This window comes from Crocodylus siamensis, chromosome 2 (assembly GCF_052110815.1).
Source record: "Crocodylus siamensis isolate JL-2025a chromosome 2, ASM5211081v1, whole genome shotgun sequence".
Taxonomy (NCBI): Eukaryota; Metazoa; Chordata; order Crocodylia; family Crocodylidae; genus Crocodylus; species Crocodylus siamensis.
The window spans coordinates 238255673-238272019 of NC_143396.1; the positions used below are offsets into that span (position 1 = coordinate 238255673).

General features: G+C 40.5%; 1 protein-coding gene across 4 annotated transcripts in view; it reads left to right on the forward strand.

Annotated features, from left to right (window-relative positions):
* Positions 1 to 16347, forward strand: part of MEIS2 (Meis homeobox 2) — a 214264-nt gene that overhangs the window by 3119 nt on the left and 194798 nt on the right. For all 4 annotated transcript variants that reach the window (XM_090033513.1, XM_090033512.1, XM_090033515.1 and 1 more), the window contains 5 exons: positions 207 to 348; positions 803 to 853; positions 1609 to 1659; positions 2526 to 2675; positions 12895 to 13009. In XM_090033513.1, coding sequence (XP_089889639.1) covers positions 207 to 348; positions 803 to 853; positions 1609 to 1659; positions 2526 to 2675; positions 12895 to 13009 — 509 coding nt within the window. The remainder of the gene's footprint in view (positions 1 to 206; positions 349 to 802; positions 854 to 1608; positions 1660 to 2525; positions 2676 to 12894; positions 13010 to 16347) is intronic.

Consider the following 16347-nt stretch of genomic DNA (forward strand, 5'->3'; position numbering starts at 1 on the left):
TGGTCTGGGAGGTTTGGATGCGGTTTGAGGATTTGGAGTATTGTAGGTATTTTATATATATAGAAAGAGAGAAAATAGCGTGCATGCCCCAGCCCCGTTGTGCAGGATCAGTGGGCTGCTGTGTGTAAGTGGTGCGTGCTTTTAAAAAAATACTTGTTGATTAGAGCTCTTCCCCCCCCCCCTTTCTTTGTGTGTCTGCCCGGTAGGCACCCGTTGTTCCCCCTGTTAGCTCTGGTCTTTGAGAAGTGCGAGCTGGCGACCTGCACTCCCCGGGAGCCTGGTGTGGCCGGCGGGGATGTCTGCTCCTCGGACTCCTTCAACGAGGACATCGCCGTGTTCGCCAAACAGGTCCAAGACATTTGTGAACACTCCTGCCCCCCGGCTCCTCGCACACGCCCCGCACGTCCAGAGATGGGGGGGCACCCCAACACCCTCCCCCCTTTGGACTCAAGTCAAGGGCCGGGCTGGGAAATGTGCTCTGCCACTGCTTCCCACTGGCCTTCTCAGGGAGTCCCTCCAAACTGGGCAGCCAGCCCTCGGCCTCCCCCTCCTGCCCGTAACCCTCGCCCTCCCCCCGGGGTGGAGGGCGACGCGAAGTGCGGCGGAGTTTGGAAACCCCCGAAATAAGCGCTCGGGCGGGAGAGGGGCAGCGCCGGGTGCCCGGGGCTCTCGCAGCTCGGGCAGGCGGCGCAGCAGCGTCTCGGCGTGACCTGGCCGTGCTTCATCCTCTCCCTCCAAGTGATTCGGTCCCGGGCCTTTGAAAGGGAGCTGCAATTTACGCTGCTTTTCCTTCTCCTTGTAGGTCCGCGCTGAAAAGCCACTTTTTTCTTCAAACCCCGAGTTGGACAATTTGGTAAGGCCTTACCCTTTGCCCTCCCCCACCCCCAGCGCTGCAGTTTGTGATATTAATAACAAGCACCTCTCTCAGACATGAAGGCATCATTGTGAGCGAGTGGGGAGGCTGGGAGCCGGGCTCAGACCTGCAGGCTTGGGGATCGGGGAGGGGAGGGGTGGGGGGGACCAGTCCGATTGAAAACTGCTTCAAAGAGCCTTCACTTCTGAAGTGAGCCGGGGCAAACTCTGAAGTGCCAGTGCATTGCAAAACTGGGTTGAAAGCCACGGGAAGCTGAAGTGAAGGAAATAACTGCTTAAGAGGAGGGAACTGGAGAGTGCTACTGTAATTCTTTTGCTAATGGGGATGATTTCAATATTAAAAGTGCCTAAATCCGCTTGTAAAGAAGATGCCAAACTATTCACCTCCAGCCCCCCCCCGCCCCCCCGTTTTCTTTCAGGGCGGTGGGGTGAGTGTGTGCTTGCCTGCACTGCAGCCCCTCCGAAATGAGGGCCGGGGGGGTGGGGAGCAGGCGGGAGGGGGCCTCCGGCTCGCAGTAAAACACTAATCACCGCTCCTAAAATAAATATGATAAAAATCAAGTGCTTAAGTTAAACTTGATCAAAACTGCTGAGGCGTGACCAATGAGCTCAAATCCCGGATAATGAGTGCGCGCCCTGACAATCCCCCTCGCGCTGCCCGTTTGGTCGCGCAGCGCTGCCCAGACCCCGGGGCCGCCGCCTCCCGAATAACTCTCGCTCCAAACTTTCTTGCAGATGATCCAAGCAATACAAGTCCTACGGTTTCATCTTTTGGAGTTAGAAAAGGTAAGAGCCGCGGAGCCGGGGGCAGTGCTGCCCTCCTCCCTCCTGACCCCCCCCCCCGGATTGTTTCAACTCCTTGTAAACATTGCCAAAAATACAGGGGAAGCGCAGTGTGACACTCTAACCTGCGCCATCAGAGCATCACAGCATGTGACACCAGACAGACACGCTCAACCCACCCCAGTGCAATTTTAACCAGGTCAAGATTTTTTTTTGGGGGGGGGGTTAATATACCTCTCGAACCCCCTTTATAGCCTGCCCTAAATATAGGCGATTTCCCTGAGTCAGAAATATTATTAAAAATAACCTAAATCCCTTTGCTTTAATCCAGATCTGATGGTCACATTAACCTCAGCCAAGCATGAAGTGCTCTGAGTAAGCAGGAGGTTGTGCTTCCTATGGGGGTAGCTGTACCCTGGGATGAGTAGAGGTTCTTTGCAGGGAAGAAGCCAATTCATTCATGTCTACAAGTCCTGGAAAATACATAACAGCTCAAACAGGTCCCAACGCTGGTTCCTAGCTGTACCTGCCTGAGCAGTGTATGCTCCAGAGCATAGGTCCAGTTTCCAATGTTTTGATGTTATCATCAGATCGGATTTTCCTCTCCCGACTAGACTGAGCCCACTATCTCTCTCCCTCTCTCTCCCTCTCTCACTAACTTGTTGCTGCGGCAAGTCTCTGGAGAATAATATGTGCGGCAACAATTTCTCTATTGTTTCCTTGCCTTCAACTATTGTGCCCCTTAATTAGAGTAACTCGTGGAATAGATCACAGTGTTTCTCTTGCTACCAAAAGAAAAAGAAAAGAAAAAAAAAGAGCTGCAATCCGATATTCTGCCTTGCTTTTTAATATGTTATTCTTATTTGCAGGTCCACGAGCTGTGCGACAACTTCTGCCATCGGTACATTAGTTGTTTGAAAGGAAAAATGCCAATAGATCTAGTTATTGACGAAAGGGATGGCAGCTCCAAGTCTGACCACGAAGAGCTCTCAGGATCTTCCACAAATTTAGCCGACCATGTAAGTACTCTAGATGCCTTGATAGGTTTTTTTAACCTGCTTAGGAGTCTCTCCCCCACCTCCCCGACTCCCTTTTAAACCTGTTGGACGTCCTTTCCCCTCCCCCTATTTGCTGACGATTTTAAAGTTCTTCACTTACTTGGTGGGGGGGGGTAGGTTGTTTTGTTTCTTCCTATCTGTAGAATAGGGAGTTTCTCTGATTTACAAAGTTTCCTGACCTGGGCTACTTGAAACGCTAGCAAATTGTCTGTTTGATGTGGTGATCGGTGGTTTTTTCCTGCTTTGCCAACCCTGTAATCAGTGCAGCAATGTAAGAAACTAGAGGCGAGAAAGTTAGGGAGAAAGTTTGTGATTTCCCCCCTAACTCCTTTATGCAGATGACAAGTGCTGAGCATAACTAGCAATTTTACTTTGCATTAAGAAAGGGGTTAGCACATTCAAGTTTCCTATGCTTTCGCTTTAGAACAACTTATTTGCAGAATATGGACTTATTGCCAAGTGCCTGAAGCATCTTTATAATAAAAGACAGTAACCTTGATGAACCAATTATTAACAATGTATTACAGAAAGCTGGAGAGAATTATGATTGAGCAACCATAGGTTAGCGGTTGATTTTAATGCTTTAGTAGTCGGTGAATTACTGTGATATGTGTAGGACTAAACGTTGGAGTGAATGTTAAGAAGACAGTCTTTTGTTTTTCTGGGGTTTTGCAGATTGCTCTGGAGCAGGGTCTTTTAAAATATGTATATGAGAAGAAACTTACAAATGTGAAGGAAAAGATTGCAACTGATAGCACAGAAAAGGGAACGAATTGCTATGGTTAAAAAGAGTGGGTGTGCACTATAGTTTATTTATAGGAACGCATCCCTGGGGAGAAAAGGGTTTACACAGGTTTAGATTCCATTGAACTCATAATCTAAATGATACAGTCTAATATTTTAGCGGCTGAAATATTAATTTAACACCCAGTGTGTAGTTAACTATGCTTTGCACAGGCGCTTAGCTTTATTTCCTTGTGTGTTCAGAGGGGTAGACTGAAATCCAGGGAGAAGCAGCTTTCTATGAGCATTTGCTCTTTGAAAATATGTCTGGGCATTTAATAATTACATTTGAGCTGAACTGGAGCAGGTTATAAGTGATCAAATTATAATATATATATTTTTAAAAAAAATCTTCAACCTGGACTTGCTAAGTTTTACGACACTGATAGCGGTTTTTCTATTCAAGTCTTTAGATTTAATTTCTTCACTTGCATTTGGTAAACATTGCAGGGCAAGATTTTTGTGATATTTTACATTTTGGATTTACCATTTTTAAGTGAAAACGTATGCATCAGTTACTGAAAGTTTCTCTTCTATCAGTTACCTCATCTGTAGCTAATAAACTCTATGAGGCATGAGACTGATTTAAAAATATTTGTTTTATGGCATTTTCTGACCCTAAATTCATGTGTACCTGCATTACAGCATTACCAGTAAAGCTATTTAAATGAGTGGCAACCTGAAAGATATACGCTCATTGTATATAATCCTGAAAATGTAAATAATACTACTACTAATAATAATTATAATAATTATAAAACCCTGTACCTTTTTTCCAGCACAGTTTCTTTACAAGAGTATGTTTCAAGCAGAAGTGTAGAAATGGAGCATGCTTATGTTTATATTGAGGAGATTAGATAAACTAGCCTGTTTAGGGTTCTGGCAGATGGCAAATGCTCAAGCCAATTTGCAGTGCTCCATTATAATATTTAAATTCACACACAAGGTTGGAGGGGGTTAGCATTTTGATAATTTGATAACTATTATCTTCACTAAAAAGAATCTTCTCTTGCCTTTGTAACTCAAAAAACAAACTCAAGTAAATATGACAACCCATTTATCTTGCACCCGTTAGGGTTTACCACTTCATTGGGTATTATAATTTAAAGCCTTTTATTTCCTGGAGATTTGAGCTATAACATTTTTACTTTAGCCCCCTGCTATTTGTTTTGAAAGGAAGCAATAATTTGTGCAACCAGAACACCAACTGGGAAATGAAGAGTTGTATCACATAGTTACATTTTATTCATGCGTTTTGGGAAATGTGTCTCCTTATTGGATTTCTTTTATGTTAGCTTGTTTCACCAACAAAACTTTTGCACTTTTCAGTGGCTTTGTCCAATCTATATATATGTGTGTGTATGTGTGTACACATGTTTGTGCATGTTTAAGTGTGTGTGCATGTGTGCCTGTGCATTTATATTCACATTGTATATAAGGAGCAATTCACTTTTATTTATGAAGAAGGAAAACCTTTTCTAATTGTTAGTATACAGATGCAAGGAAAAAATTGAACTATCATTTGTGAGTATCTACCTGAGAAATGGAATAGTTCAAGCATGCAAATTTGTCCAATTTGACTCTCCAGGTTTATTTTTTCATTTTCTTTGATATGCATATTTAATACATAGCCCCAGGCTAGATCTCATTTGGTGAAAGTTGGTTCAGGGGTGATGATGAGCCACTTCAGAAGGACAGAGACAGCATGTTGTTTCCTCTTTTTTATCTGTTGGCCCACTATTCTGATCCATGGATCTTCTTCATGGTATTATTTGCACATGAAATACTAGGTGCATTTCAACTGATTGGCTATGAATAATGACAGCTAAAAAGAAGTGTAGTTTAATTTGTTGTGTGCCAAGGTTTCTCTTGTGGAGGTGACAGTTTGTGACAGCTGTTTGACACCCCCAAAATCCATACACCTCTATTCTTATTAAGTGGTATCAAGCTACATTGTATGTATGTGTTTTATATGTATGTGGGGGGTGGTGACAGCAGTGGCGGTGGTAGCAGTATATTAGGTACTAACATAGGTCTCAATATTATTTCTGTTGACTTCAAGGTTTGAATATAGAGCTAAAGGAAAGTAACTGAAAGAAATACAGGATTAGTCACTATTTATAGTATGACTTCTGAACGTGGGATATTCAAATACTGCATATTTCTTTTCTAGACTCCTTCTGCTGTTATACTTGCATAACTTAATTTTGGGGAGGGGAGTTGAAAAGTATTGTTTTCTGCAAACCCCCCCCCCCATGCTGTAAAAGCAGGGAGCCGTATTCAGTTGTGCCAGACCTGTTAAGTGATAAACACATATATTGAATTTTATTTTAGTGCACTATTAACTATCATGTAATACAGTCAGTGTAAGAGGGCCAAGGACTTCGTAAATCAAATTGTGCATTGCCAGCTACTGAGAAGCTGCAACTTTTGTTATTACTCTGCTATGTTTAGTAAATATAACAGCCCATAATTAGCGTTTGAATTTTTAACACCCTCATATTTTTTTATTGCTCTGAGGTATTAGCTATAGATGGGAAGAAGGTAATTACAGCCATGCCCTGGCTGCACCAAATTAGTTTAAAAAAAAAAAAGCCCAAAAAACCCCTTCAGTCCCAGCTGCAGTTCAAGCTGCATTTCCCAGCACCAGCAGCAAAAATTTATCATTGTTCAGTATAAACATGTAGGGCCCAATCCTGCATTCCAGACACAGCCCAAACTCCCATTACCATTTTTTTAACATCTCAGTTTGGCAACTCTATTGCTCATGCTCTTTGGAGATCTATAAACTTTTCAAACATTCTATAACATTTCTTTCCTTTACTTTATTTACATTTTCTTTTGTGTGTAGCTTTGACTAAGGCCATACAGTTCTTCCCTGAGCCCAAATTTGATTGAGTGCCTAAGGCTGCTCTCATTGAAGTTGAGACCCCACCTCCAATAGACTTCACTGGGGAGTAGGATCAGGGCCCCAGTCTATTTTACATTTGTTTACATGCTGTAGTTACTTTACAATTGAGAGGCACTAATATACAGATCATCATATGTAAAACATAATTCAAATAGGTGGAAAAATACATGTGTCTACATTTTACAATGGAATTATTGACAGTTTAGAAATTTGTTGCTTTAGCTGTAGAAGAGACATGTTAGTCTGAATGTTAAAATCTTACAGTTGTCAGATGAGATGGTAATAGCTAGTTTACGTTGTCCTTTTGAACAGTGCGATGTCTTTTTTTTTCTAATATTCCTGTTAAAAGGTTTGCTCTAAGTAAATTAGCAATACCTGGCAAATCAGAAAATCCAAAAATGGGGTCACAAGCAGCTGTCTCAGGTTATAAAACCTAGCCTGGCAGTGAGATTTCAGTGATAATAAGTAGTAAGCATGTTATTAATGGCCTGATACTGTATTTTCTATGCACCCCAAACTCCCATGGATTTCAGTGGGAGTTCTAAGTATGAAAGGAATGCAGGTTTGCACCCTAAATGTGTAGTTATGTATGGTAAATGTCAAAAAGAGAACTATGTAGCTACAACAATAATAAGGCAAATATTTTTTCTTACCAAATTACATACTGGATGCACTTGGAATGTTTCTGTAGGTCTTGTGTATTCTGCAGCCATGTGTCATCAAGGGGATTCTAATACTGTAGGGAATGGTGTATGTTTCTAGTTTTTCCTTTATGGTGCCTTTTCTGATGATTTCATTACAAATAAAAATTGACTATTAGTTACTTTTAATTCAGTTTCTGACTTCTGAGATGACAGTGTACTTTACTATCCCTCTGATGTTAGTGTTTCCTGTTAGGTTAGATGTTGCATATCTGATTCCAACTTAAGTTAGAAAGTTACATTTTCTATTAATTTATTTACTATTTTGTGGTGTTGGATATTGCCTGTTTTCTTTTATAATGACATAAACTTTACACTGTTGCATGAAAATAATAATCTTGAATGTTTAAGACTAATAGTATCACTCCAGAAGAAGTGTTGCCATATAGAATTAAATAGAAAGAACACTTACAAAAATCCTGATTTTTCAGATCTTGCTTCTGTAGTGACAGGTGACTTACATGCTTGAATCAAAGTTTAATTGAAAAATACAATTGAAAAAGGTGACTACAGCCCTTTTAAGAACAGTGCCACAGTTCAGGAGTAAAAATCTCTTCTTGAACTTTACTCAAATGAAAGCTAAAGGAGCAAAAATGTCAAGTTTAAATAAATTTAGACTTTTAAAAACTTGTGCATATGTATAAGCAAGCACATTGCATGTTATCAGTAGATTGATGTGCCTTACGTTTTGGTTTACCTTTGTGATGCTGATGAATAATTCATCATGATTAAAACACAGGACACTACTTCTAAGCATAGTCAGTAACATCATATTAAGTACCTTTCAGAAAGTAAACCTGTGTAATACAGAGCCTTGTGTTTGTTGTAAACATATATATCAAAACAGATTAGTATTTTGTATGCCCCATTTACTTATTGAAAGTTTCTTTATATATATTTATTATTGTCGTTCACCACAGCAGTCTCTAAAACCTCATCCTACATTACATTACACACACGTGTGCACACATGCACCCACAAATGTAGGTTTATACATTTTTGGCTGACTTAATATATCATGTTTTAATATATTATCTCAGTGCAGGGATAAATTCTTATTAACTTTGTTGTGTTAGTAGCTCAGCTGATTTCAAAGATGTTGCTTGTGTAAGTAAGGTAAACAGGATTTGGCCAATAGTCTGGGGAAAATAAGATACCATATGTCGCTTGTATTGTTAAGTTCCATTTTTCACCTGCAAAACTGATTCGCAAGAATTACCTTCAAATCTTTAATTAAATTAATTTTAAGTTATCATAGTTATCTTAGTAAAGAACTAGCTATGTAACTTTTAATTTTTTCTTAAAGAATTATTTATTCTGGACTTATATTTTCTACAGTTTTATGTGACAGACAAAATATACAATACTGATCATACTTTCAACATACATCTAGAATTTCATTTAAGCCTGTGGGCCAAATCCTGCTTATGTTACTCACAGGTATCATTTGAAATCAGTTGGCTTGATTTTGATTTTACTATCATACTGTAAATCAGGAGTAACTTCCCTGTGATTAATTGAGTTATATCTACAATAAAACCACTATGAGATCAAATTCAATCCCAGTGGGACTGCTAGCACACACACACACGCGCGCGCACACACACACACAGTTTGTCCAGTGGAAGTTTTGGGCCCACAATGAAGATACAATAATCTGCCCCTACATTTGCATTTACATGGAAGTCTAGTATTAGTTAACCCATCAACCTTTGTCCCATATAAGACAAGAGACTAGTAATGAATCATATAAACTATCAGATGCCTGCCTGCATGCAATCCTGATCGAGGAAAGATTATCCTGTATCAGCTATGCCTTGGAACATCTCTTAAGAAATACTGTTGTAGTTAAAACCGCTTACAGTTTCCACAAGATTTGCAGCATCGACAAAAGAGTAACACATCAGATTTGCTTCATATACCTAGAGACTCTTGTCCTTTCCATGCTCTTTTCTAGATTTAGCAAAATTCAATGATGGTGCTAAATCAATTTTTTTTAACTTTCAAGGGAGAAAACACTGGCAAAATTGTGTTTTCTAGGGAAGGCTATGTGTGTAAATGAGAAACAGTGGATAGCAGCAGAGTGATCTCCTGTGGCCCTGCTAGTACAAGCTTTCCCCATATTGTCTCCTGCTTTTATATTAATTACAACTTGCATTATCAGCTGCGAGTCTGTAGCCCAGCAAATAGAAAATACTGCCCCTGGAGACCTAGCTTCTTGTATCTATTTTCCATCTCTTTCTATTGTGCTTCACTCAGTATTCACTGCTTTTCTCCTGGTAACACTGCTCTTTAACACAATTAGGAAGAGCAAGAGGAGCACCATATTTGACTCCCAATTATTAAAACTACTGGGAATAGATACATGTGCACTATTTGCCTTCCATGGTATACTGCAGTAGTTTAGGTCATGATTAAATACACTATGTGCTCAAATTTTGTAATGTATGTATGTGTAAGTGCATCTACATATAGAAGATCAGCAAATACATTTTAATAGTTAGATACCATCCTCAAGGTTATGTGATCTTTTTATGCAAAGTATCTTTTTAAAGCTTACAAAAAGAGAAGACATTGTAATGAGTGTATGTAAATAGTCCAGATCCGTCTATAGCTCTCTCTGTAGCAATGGGTCATATCCAAATCCCACTGAAGTCAGTATTAAAATTGCCATTGATTTCAGTTACTTTGGATCAAGCTCCATACCTACATAAAAGTTGTATCAGTTAGGTCCATCAAAAAAAATGATCTTAAAATCTGTATTTGGGTGCCTTTTCTGTTACGGTATTCACAAAACTACTGCATATAATTGGGCTCATGGCCAAGAAGTTTTTCTTGAGGGATGTAAAATTGGAAACTGTCTATGAAAAAAGGAAGAAGTTGACTTATAGTGATCTTACTTCAAGGAAATATAGTACTGGAGATAGGGCATTGTGCCCCATCCTAATGGTTATTGATCACAGTCTTTATAATTCAAAGAAGTAGTTCCTTCCCTGGATTTTTAACTCTTTTACTATTCTACAATTGCATCATGTAAATATCTCATTTTATTATTTTTATCTCTTAATAGAAGTCTGCCAAATTGTTTCCTCAAGCAAACTATGTCACAAGAAATACACTGAATTCCCAGTCCATGCAGTCTGCCTTTCTAAAACTGGGTCTGAAAACTGAGGTCAAGCACAACTCAGACTGGTAGAGACAGCAAGTGTTTTCAGCTTCAGGAAGTATTATTCAATGATCCTTTCCAAATCACTGAATTTTCAAAACAGAAAGACTGGTCTGGCTTTTGAAATACTGTATGCTAGGTTTTGGATGACATTTGCCTTAGAACATAGCTGAGGTGTTACTGGTTAATTATTGTAATTTTCCTATGTGTGATAAGGAGCTTTAACAGCAGCCAGCTTAAGAGAGCCTGCAGTGCATAAAATTAACATAACTTGCTGTGTTTCCTGAAAAGTTTAGCCTAGGTGAACACGTTGCAATTATTATATTTTCTAAAAGAAGGTTCCAGCCTCATGTTGTTGGAGGGCTAAACTCATGCTATGCTATTGTTTCTTTCCTTTTTCATGTATTTTTTCTAGCTCTTTATCTGATTACCATCCGGCAAACAGCTGACGCTAAGAGGCTGCAGAGGGCTGAAGAGCTCCTGTCTGCTGTTTGCCTTCAGCTTGAAGCTATTTGAGTGGTTTCCTAACTCAGAGATAAAAAGAGAAGCTCATAGGCACAACACTGTTTTAATCCAGGCTGCAAAGAAACTTGCTCAGTCTTTGCATTTTATTTCCATCTGAACTTTTCCCCAACCTTATTTTCAGTTACAGTCTATTTTTTAATAACATCTGAGCAGCTTCGACCATTAGATTTTTCATCTTTCCTTCCATTTTTCTTTCCACCTGACTTCGTGACATGATGGTAACAGATTTTTTTTATTTCATTTTTGGGAGGGTGATATTTAATGTTAATTTTCTGTCTTTAGTTGCTGCAACAAATACATAATACAACACTCTAATCTGTGATTTTTTGATAGTCTTTGTTGCAGTTATATATTAGGGAAACAGAATAGGTAGATAGAATTTGTGTCCTAAATATTATTAGGTGTGCTGACAAGTTATGACTGTAACATCCTGGGAAAATCCTGCTTGATTGACTCGTATATGCATTCCTGTTGCTTGAAGTGAGGCTATTTGCATACTTAGGATGATAAGAGTTTGCCTTCCTATTAATTTTTGGTCACTTAGGACCTAATCCAAAACTTGTGACGTGAATGAGACTCTTTACTTCAACCACAATAGGACTGGATCAGGTCCATAAAGATTATATTTTTGGGGTTTGTAGTAAGCTATTGTCTGACTGTTCCATTACGTTGCTTTACATCCATTATTTTACATTGCCCTGATGCCTGTGATAATAATCAGTTTGGGGAGATTATCTTGAGGTGGACTTTCATTGGGGAACACTGTTGATTTGACTGGATTTACTTTAATTCACGTGTGAAAGTCAGAATTAGACCCAGAGAGTATATTTATCAATACACAGTTGCAGTTCTTGCTTATATTGTAATAGCATGGGGCGTCCTTTATTTTCTCAACAATGACTGAAGAAAAAGCATCAACTTTTCTTGTGCAAAAGTGTTACAATGTGCTTAATTTAAGTTGTCACATACAGGTGACACGCAATGCAGGTCCAGCCCCTAGTCTGATCTGTTTCATGTGTTCTTGCTCTCCTTTTCTGCCAGAGGAAATTCCATCTCTTGCCTGCCTTCATGTGGTGCTGATAAAGCTCTTCCTGTACAGTAGAATTCCTGTTTTCCTTTAAGCAACAGCAGGGTATTGGGAATGATCAGGAAAGGGGAGGAGGACCAGGAGGAGAATACACTCAGCAAAATAGCACTAAGCTGTAACTTTCGGTTTTCCTCACTTATCCTTTTTAAATAGCAGTTCTTCACGCCAGGAAAACCAATACTCAATAAATTAAACATTACCATGAGTTATATGACTAAAGTACAGTAGCAGAGGCCTTAGTTAGCCAAGTTTTGTCAAACTTCATATGTCTACCTTGTATATTCTCTTTTATTGTATTTTATGCGTATTAATGTAGAAAGGATTACATAAAAATCACTATATATATTATTTCATATAATCACCTTGTGATTATTCTTGACAGTACTTGTAAAAGAACTGTTGAAGAGGGATACATCTAGAAAGTCTTTAGAAATGTGTCATACTGAAGAAAAAATTCCTTACTGGTATATAATATGTTTCAAAGGAAACTTAATTTTCCCACAGCTCTGCATTTGCTTGAAGTATTTCCAGCATTCAATTGGTGGCAGAGAGAGAGGGGTTTGAGGGTACGCTCCCCTCCCAACCATTTTTTCCTTTCCTTTTTGAAACAGTTCTTTTACTGTTTTTCTCTTTGCCTTTTTCCTGCAGGGGGAAAAAACGGGCAATGGGCTGGCAAACCACTCCTGCCCCTTCCAGTCTGACCACACAGTATTGTATTAAATTGCAACCAGTTAATTAAGAAACATTAAAACTTTTGTCACCAACGTTTTCCTCAGAGTTTTAATGCAATTACACCCAAATAACTATTGGAAGAATAAAAATCTCTGTATGTCCCCTGCTTCTAACTTCTGAAGACATATTACATTGCACAGACAGTATCAGTATTTGGCATATTTCACAAATGCTAATGTGTATACTTTTTCCCCCCCTCCTCTGTTTTCTTTCTGTTCCTCATTTGCTATTGGAATGGGAACTGTGGAAAAAATTCCTTGGCATTCTGACACCAGAACCCTTCATCTTGGCGAGACCACGATGATGCAACCTCAACGCACTCAGCAGGCACACCGGGGCCCTCCAGTGGGGGCCATGCTTCCCAGAGTGGAGACAACAGCAGTGAGCAAGGTAAAAGGTCAAACTTTTTCCCTGTGCAAAGTAGGCATGACTAAAATAACTTCAGCTTTTTTTATTATATCAGTACATCTGCCGTAGTGTAAACATGGAGTGGCAGGCTTGCAGTGTAATCAGCTGTAACTTAGGGAGACAGTATTTCCTTTTCTTAACCTACTTAGCTGCATTTTATTATTATTTCAAAGCAAAATATCTAATCTTCAAACAAGCTTTGTAATAACAATTGATTAGTTCTGCCAATTCCTTTACAAATTTGGTTATCTACAGTTTATTTTTGTGTGGTGTAAGTAAATATAATGACAGACACACTCTCCAGCTGTGATGCAGTAGTTTGTACTGGGCTGTAAACAGATAATTTAACTTGCAATATTAGCCATAAAAGGATTGCTATAGTGATCCATAAAGCTGTTTAAATCATATCAAGAAAAAGCAAAAGTTAACTGTGACTGACTGAGAAAGCCTCACGTAGCGTATACTGTGTGTGTGCGTATGTGCGCGTGTGTGCACGTGCGCACCCACAAACACACACAGCATGTGAGGTACAAGAACTGAATTTCCTGCACTTATATGGTGAGGGAGCTTTCCAAATCCAGAGCTCAGAATTTCCATCTGACTCTGATAGAGGTGTAACAACAAGGCTGGGCACCCGGAGCAGCTGCCATACACAGGGACTGCAGTAATTTGCAGTTGCTGCTGCACCACGAGCACAATAGCATGGCAGTGACAGCAGCTGTTTTTATCCTACCTTCCCTTAAGTCAGCACCTGGCACAGCTTCCCTAGCCACCCTGCCCTAGTCATGGCCCTGGGCTATGGATTCTGAAAGCCACCTCACCACCCAAAGTGCAAGAGATCCAGTTTTTCTACCTCACATGGTCATTCATATCTGCACCAAGTTCCAGTCAAATGCCACCACTGTGGTAGAATAGCACTGTCCGTTAGCTTGATACAGGTGTAAATGGCTGCATAAAATGTCGGGTGAGGAAAAATACAGCATCAAACATTCCAAAATAAGGTTTTCATTCAATCCTTTGCAAAAGTAGGATTCACTACTATTGGATTTTTATCTGGGTACTGACTTTTAACTCCCCAAAATTCAGGTTGGCATGTGCTAGTTTCTCTCTACTGGACCCATCTCCTCTTTCAATATATTATTTGTAATTTTCTGGTAGTGGAAGAGGGTGTGACAAAGGGTGCAATTCAGCTCCCTTGGAGTCATTTGGAGTGTTTCCACTGACGTGAATTGGAGCTGGATCAGATTTGTAACAAACTATAACAGCCACAGCAATTATTAGTAAGGAGGGCCTCAGTTGTAGAACAGCAGGTCAGCATACCTCTAATAATTAACGGGCAAACTTTACTGTTTATATGTACAGTATTTTTGGGGTGGTGAAATAAGGATGGTTAGGGGAAGATTTACTCAGTTATATTTTTATAAGTGCCCATCCCTGAGACATCTGGGAGCATGACACAACTTAAACACATCAATGAATTAATCTGAACTGTCCCCCTCAGGCAGGACAAATAACCCCCATAGTTGTGTTCATCCCCATGTCCCCCAACAACCATAAATTATTTAGAGACAGTCCATCTTCAGTCAGCACTTGACCACAAGGACATGTCTTGTCATCTTGAAGTTCAGAAAATTTGAGCTCTGGTGGGTAGCCATTAGTGAGTTCCACAGCCATGGGAAGAGGGGTCCTGTGCCTGAAAATGTGACTCTGATCTCCAGGCATATCAATCTGGGGGCTGTCAGAAAATACTCCCAGGCTGATCTCATTATTTGATATGATGCATGGGGGTGATGGGCCCAAAGATAGTCAGCTACAAGCTCTGTCACTCAAAGTTGTGGTCAGTAATAATGCGCACAATATGCTCATAAATATATTACACTTACTTTGGCATCGGGTCAGCTTCTACATAAAGGCCAGTTTAATCACCTGAATGCTGCCTGGTGTACTACAGCAAACCAGTGTAATGTGCTTCCTCATATACCCAATACACTTCCTTTTGAAGTGCCAATCTTCCAGTGGAGTGTCAGCATTCCATCCGACTTCTAGCAGCTGAAAGATGCACACTTCTGCAATGTAAAACTAGGCAAAATTCCCACTGAATACTATGGCTTGGATTACACTCCCCTCCCTATACAAGAAAATACCAGTGAGAGGAATCTAATGAGGGAAAAAACAGCAAGCATCTCCTTGTTCCATTTTTCTTGAATTGTCCTGCCAGAGGGGCAAGGTTCTTCGTAACTTCAGGAACAGTAGAGGTTCTGTCTCCAAGCCCAAAAGATTCTTGGGATGAGCAAGATGCCCTCTTGTTTTATCCTTGTGGGTTCCCAGTGGTTTGGCTCTACCAAAATTGTGCCGCCAAGGCTTCTAGCTATTGCTGAATCCAGTACTGTACTGTAGTAGGGAGCCCTCCAGGTGAAGGAGCCCTTCAGTACCGTGGCCAGGAAGTTTGGCACCTGGGACAAAGCCCTCAGTGGCAGCCCACATGCACACAGATCTGGAGGGCACATGCCCCCCCATACTTGCCCAGGAGTGCACGCAGTGGCGGGTGCCACCCTCCCCTTGTCGCCACGGCCCTCCAAATGAGCTGCTCATAGTTCTGTCCTCTGCCTGGCTGGACAGCACCTCTTGGTGCCTCTTTGCTTCAGCACCCAGGGCGGTTGCTCGACTCACCTGCCTCCCCCACCTGCCTCCCCCTTGCTACGGCACTGGAGAAGCTCATGAAAGAGTCCATACAGCCTCAGATTGCATTAATGTTCCACTGGCTCTTTTACTAGTGCCTATGGCAGAGGTGAGTGATTTGCACCATTCCTTCATCCTGCCTATTGACCTTCTTCCATTTTCATGGGTTCTCCTGGAACATCCTTCCGCTAGCCCAGAGTTTCTAAGATACAGTTCTTGACTTCAGGGAAGCTCAGTAGCTCAGTGGGAGCTAGAGGAGAGGGGAGAATAGTGCCATGGTTGTTGTTGACCCTACACATAGGGCTTCCTTCATGATCTTATGATTAGAAAGAAACAGGATGCAGGAGAATTTTGCCTGTTCGCGGCATTCAGTATCAGAATTAGAATGCCACAGCACGTTGGCTGCATATTCAGCACTGAAAGGGTTAACAGTCAAAGTTTGAACTGAGTTGAAACATCCTAGCTCTGAAGGAGTTAAGCAAATGGCCTTCAGGCAATGAATGATGAAAGATTATCCTAATTTTATTAGTGGTGAGTATCTGTGTTGTTTTTAGCATGTCACCTTTCTTGTACAAGGGAAAACTAGGCAATACTCAATATTGATCATCTAAAAAAACATAAGTACTAGTGACCTGTAATCT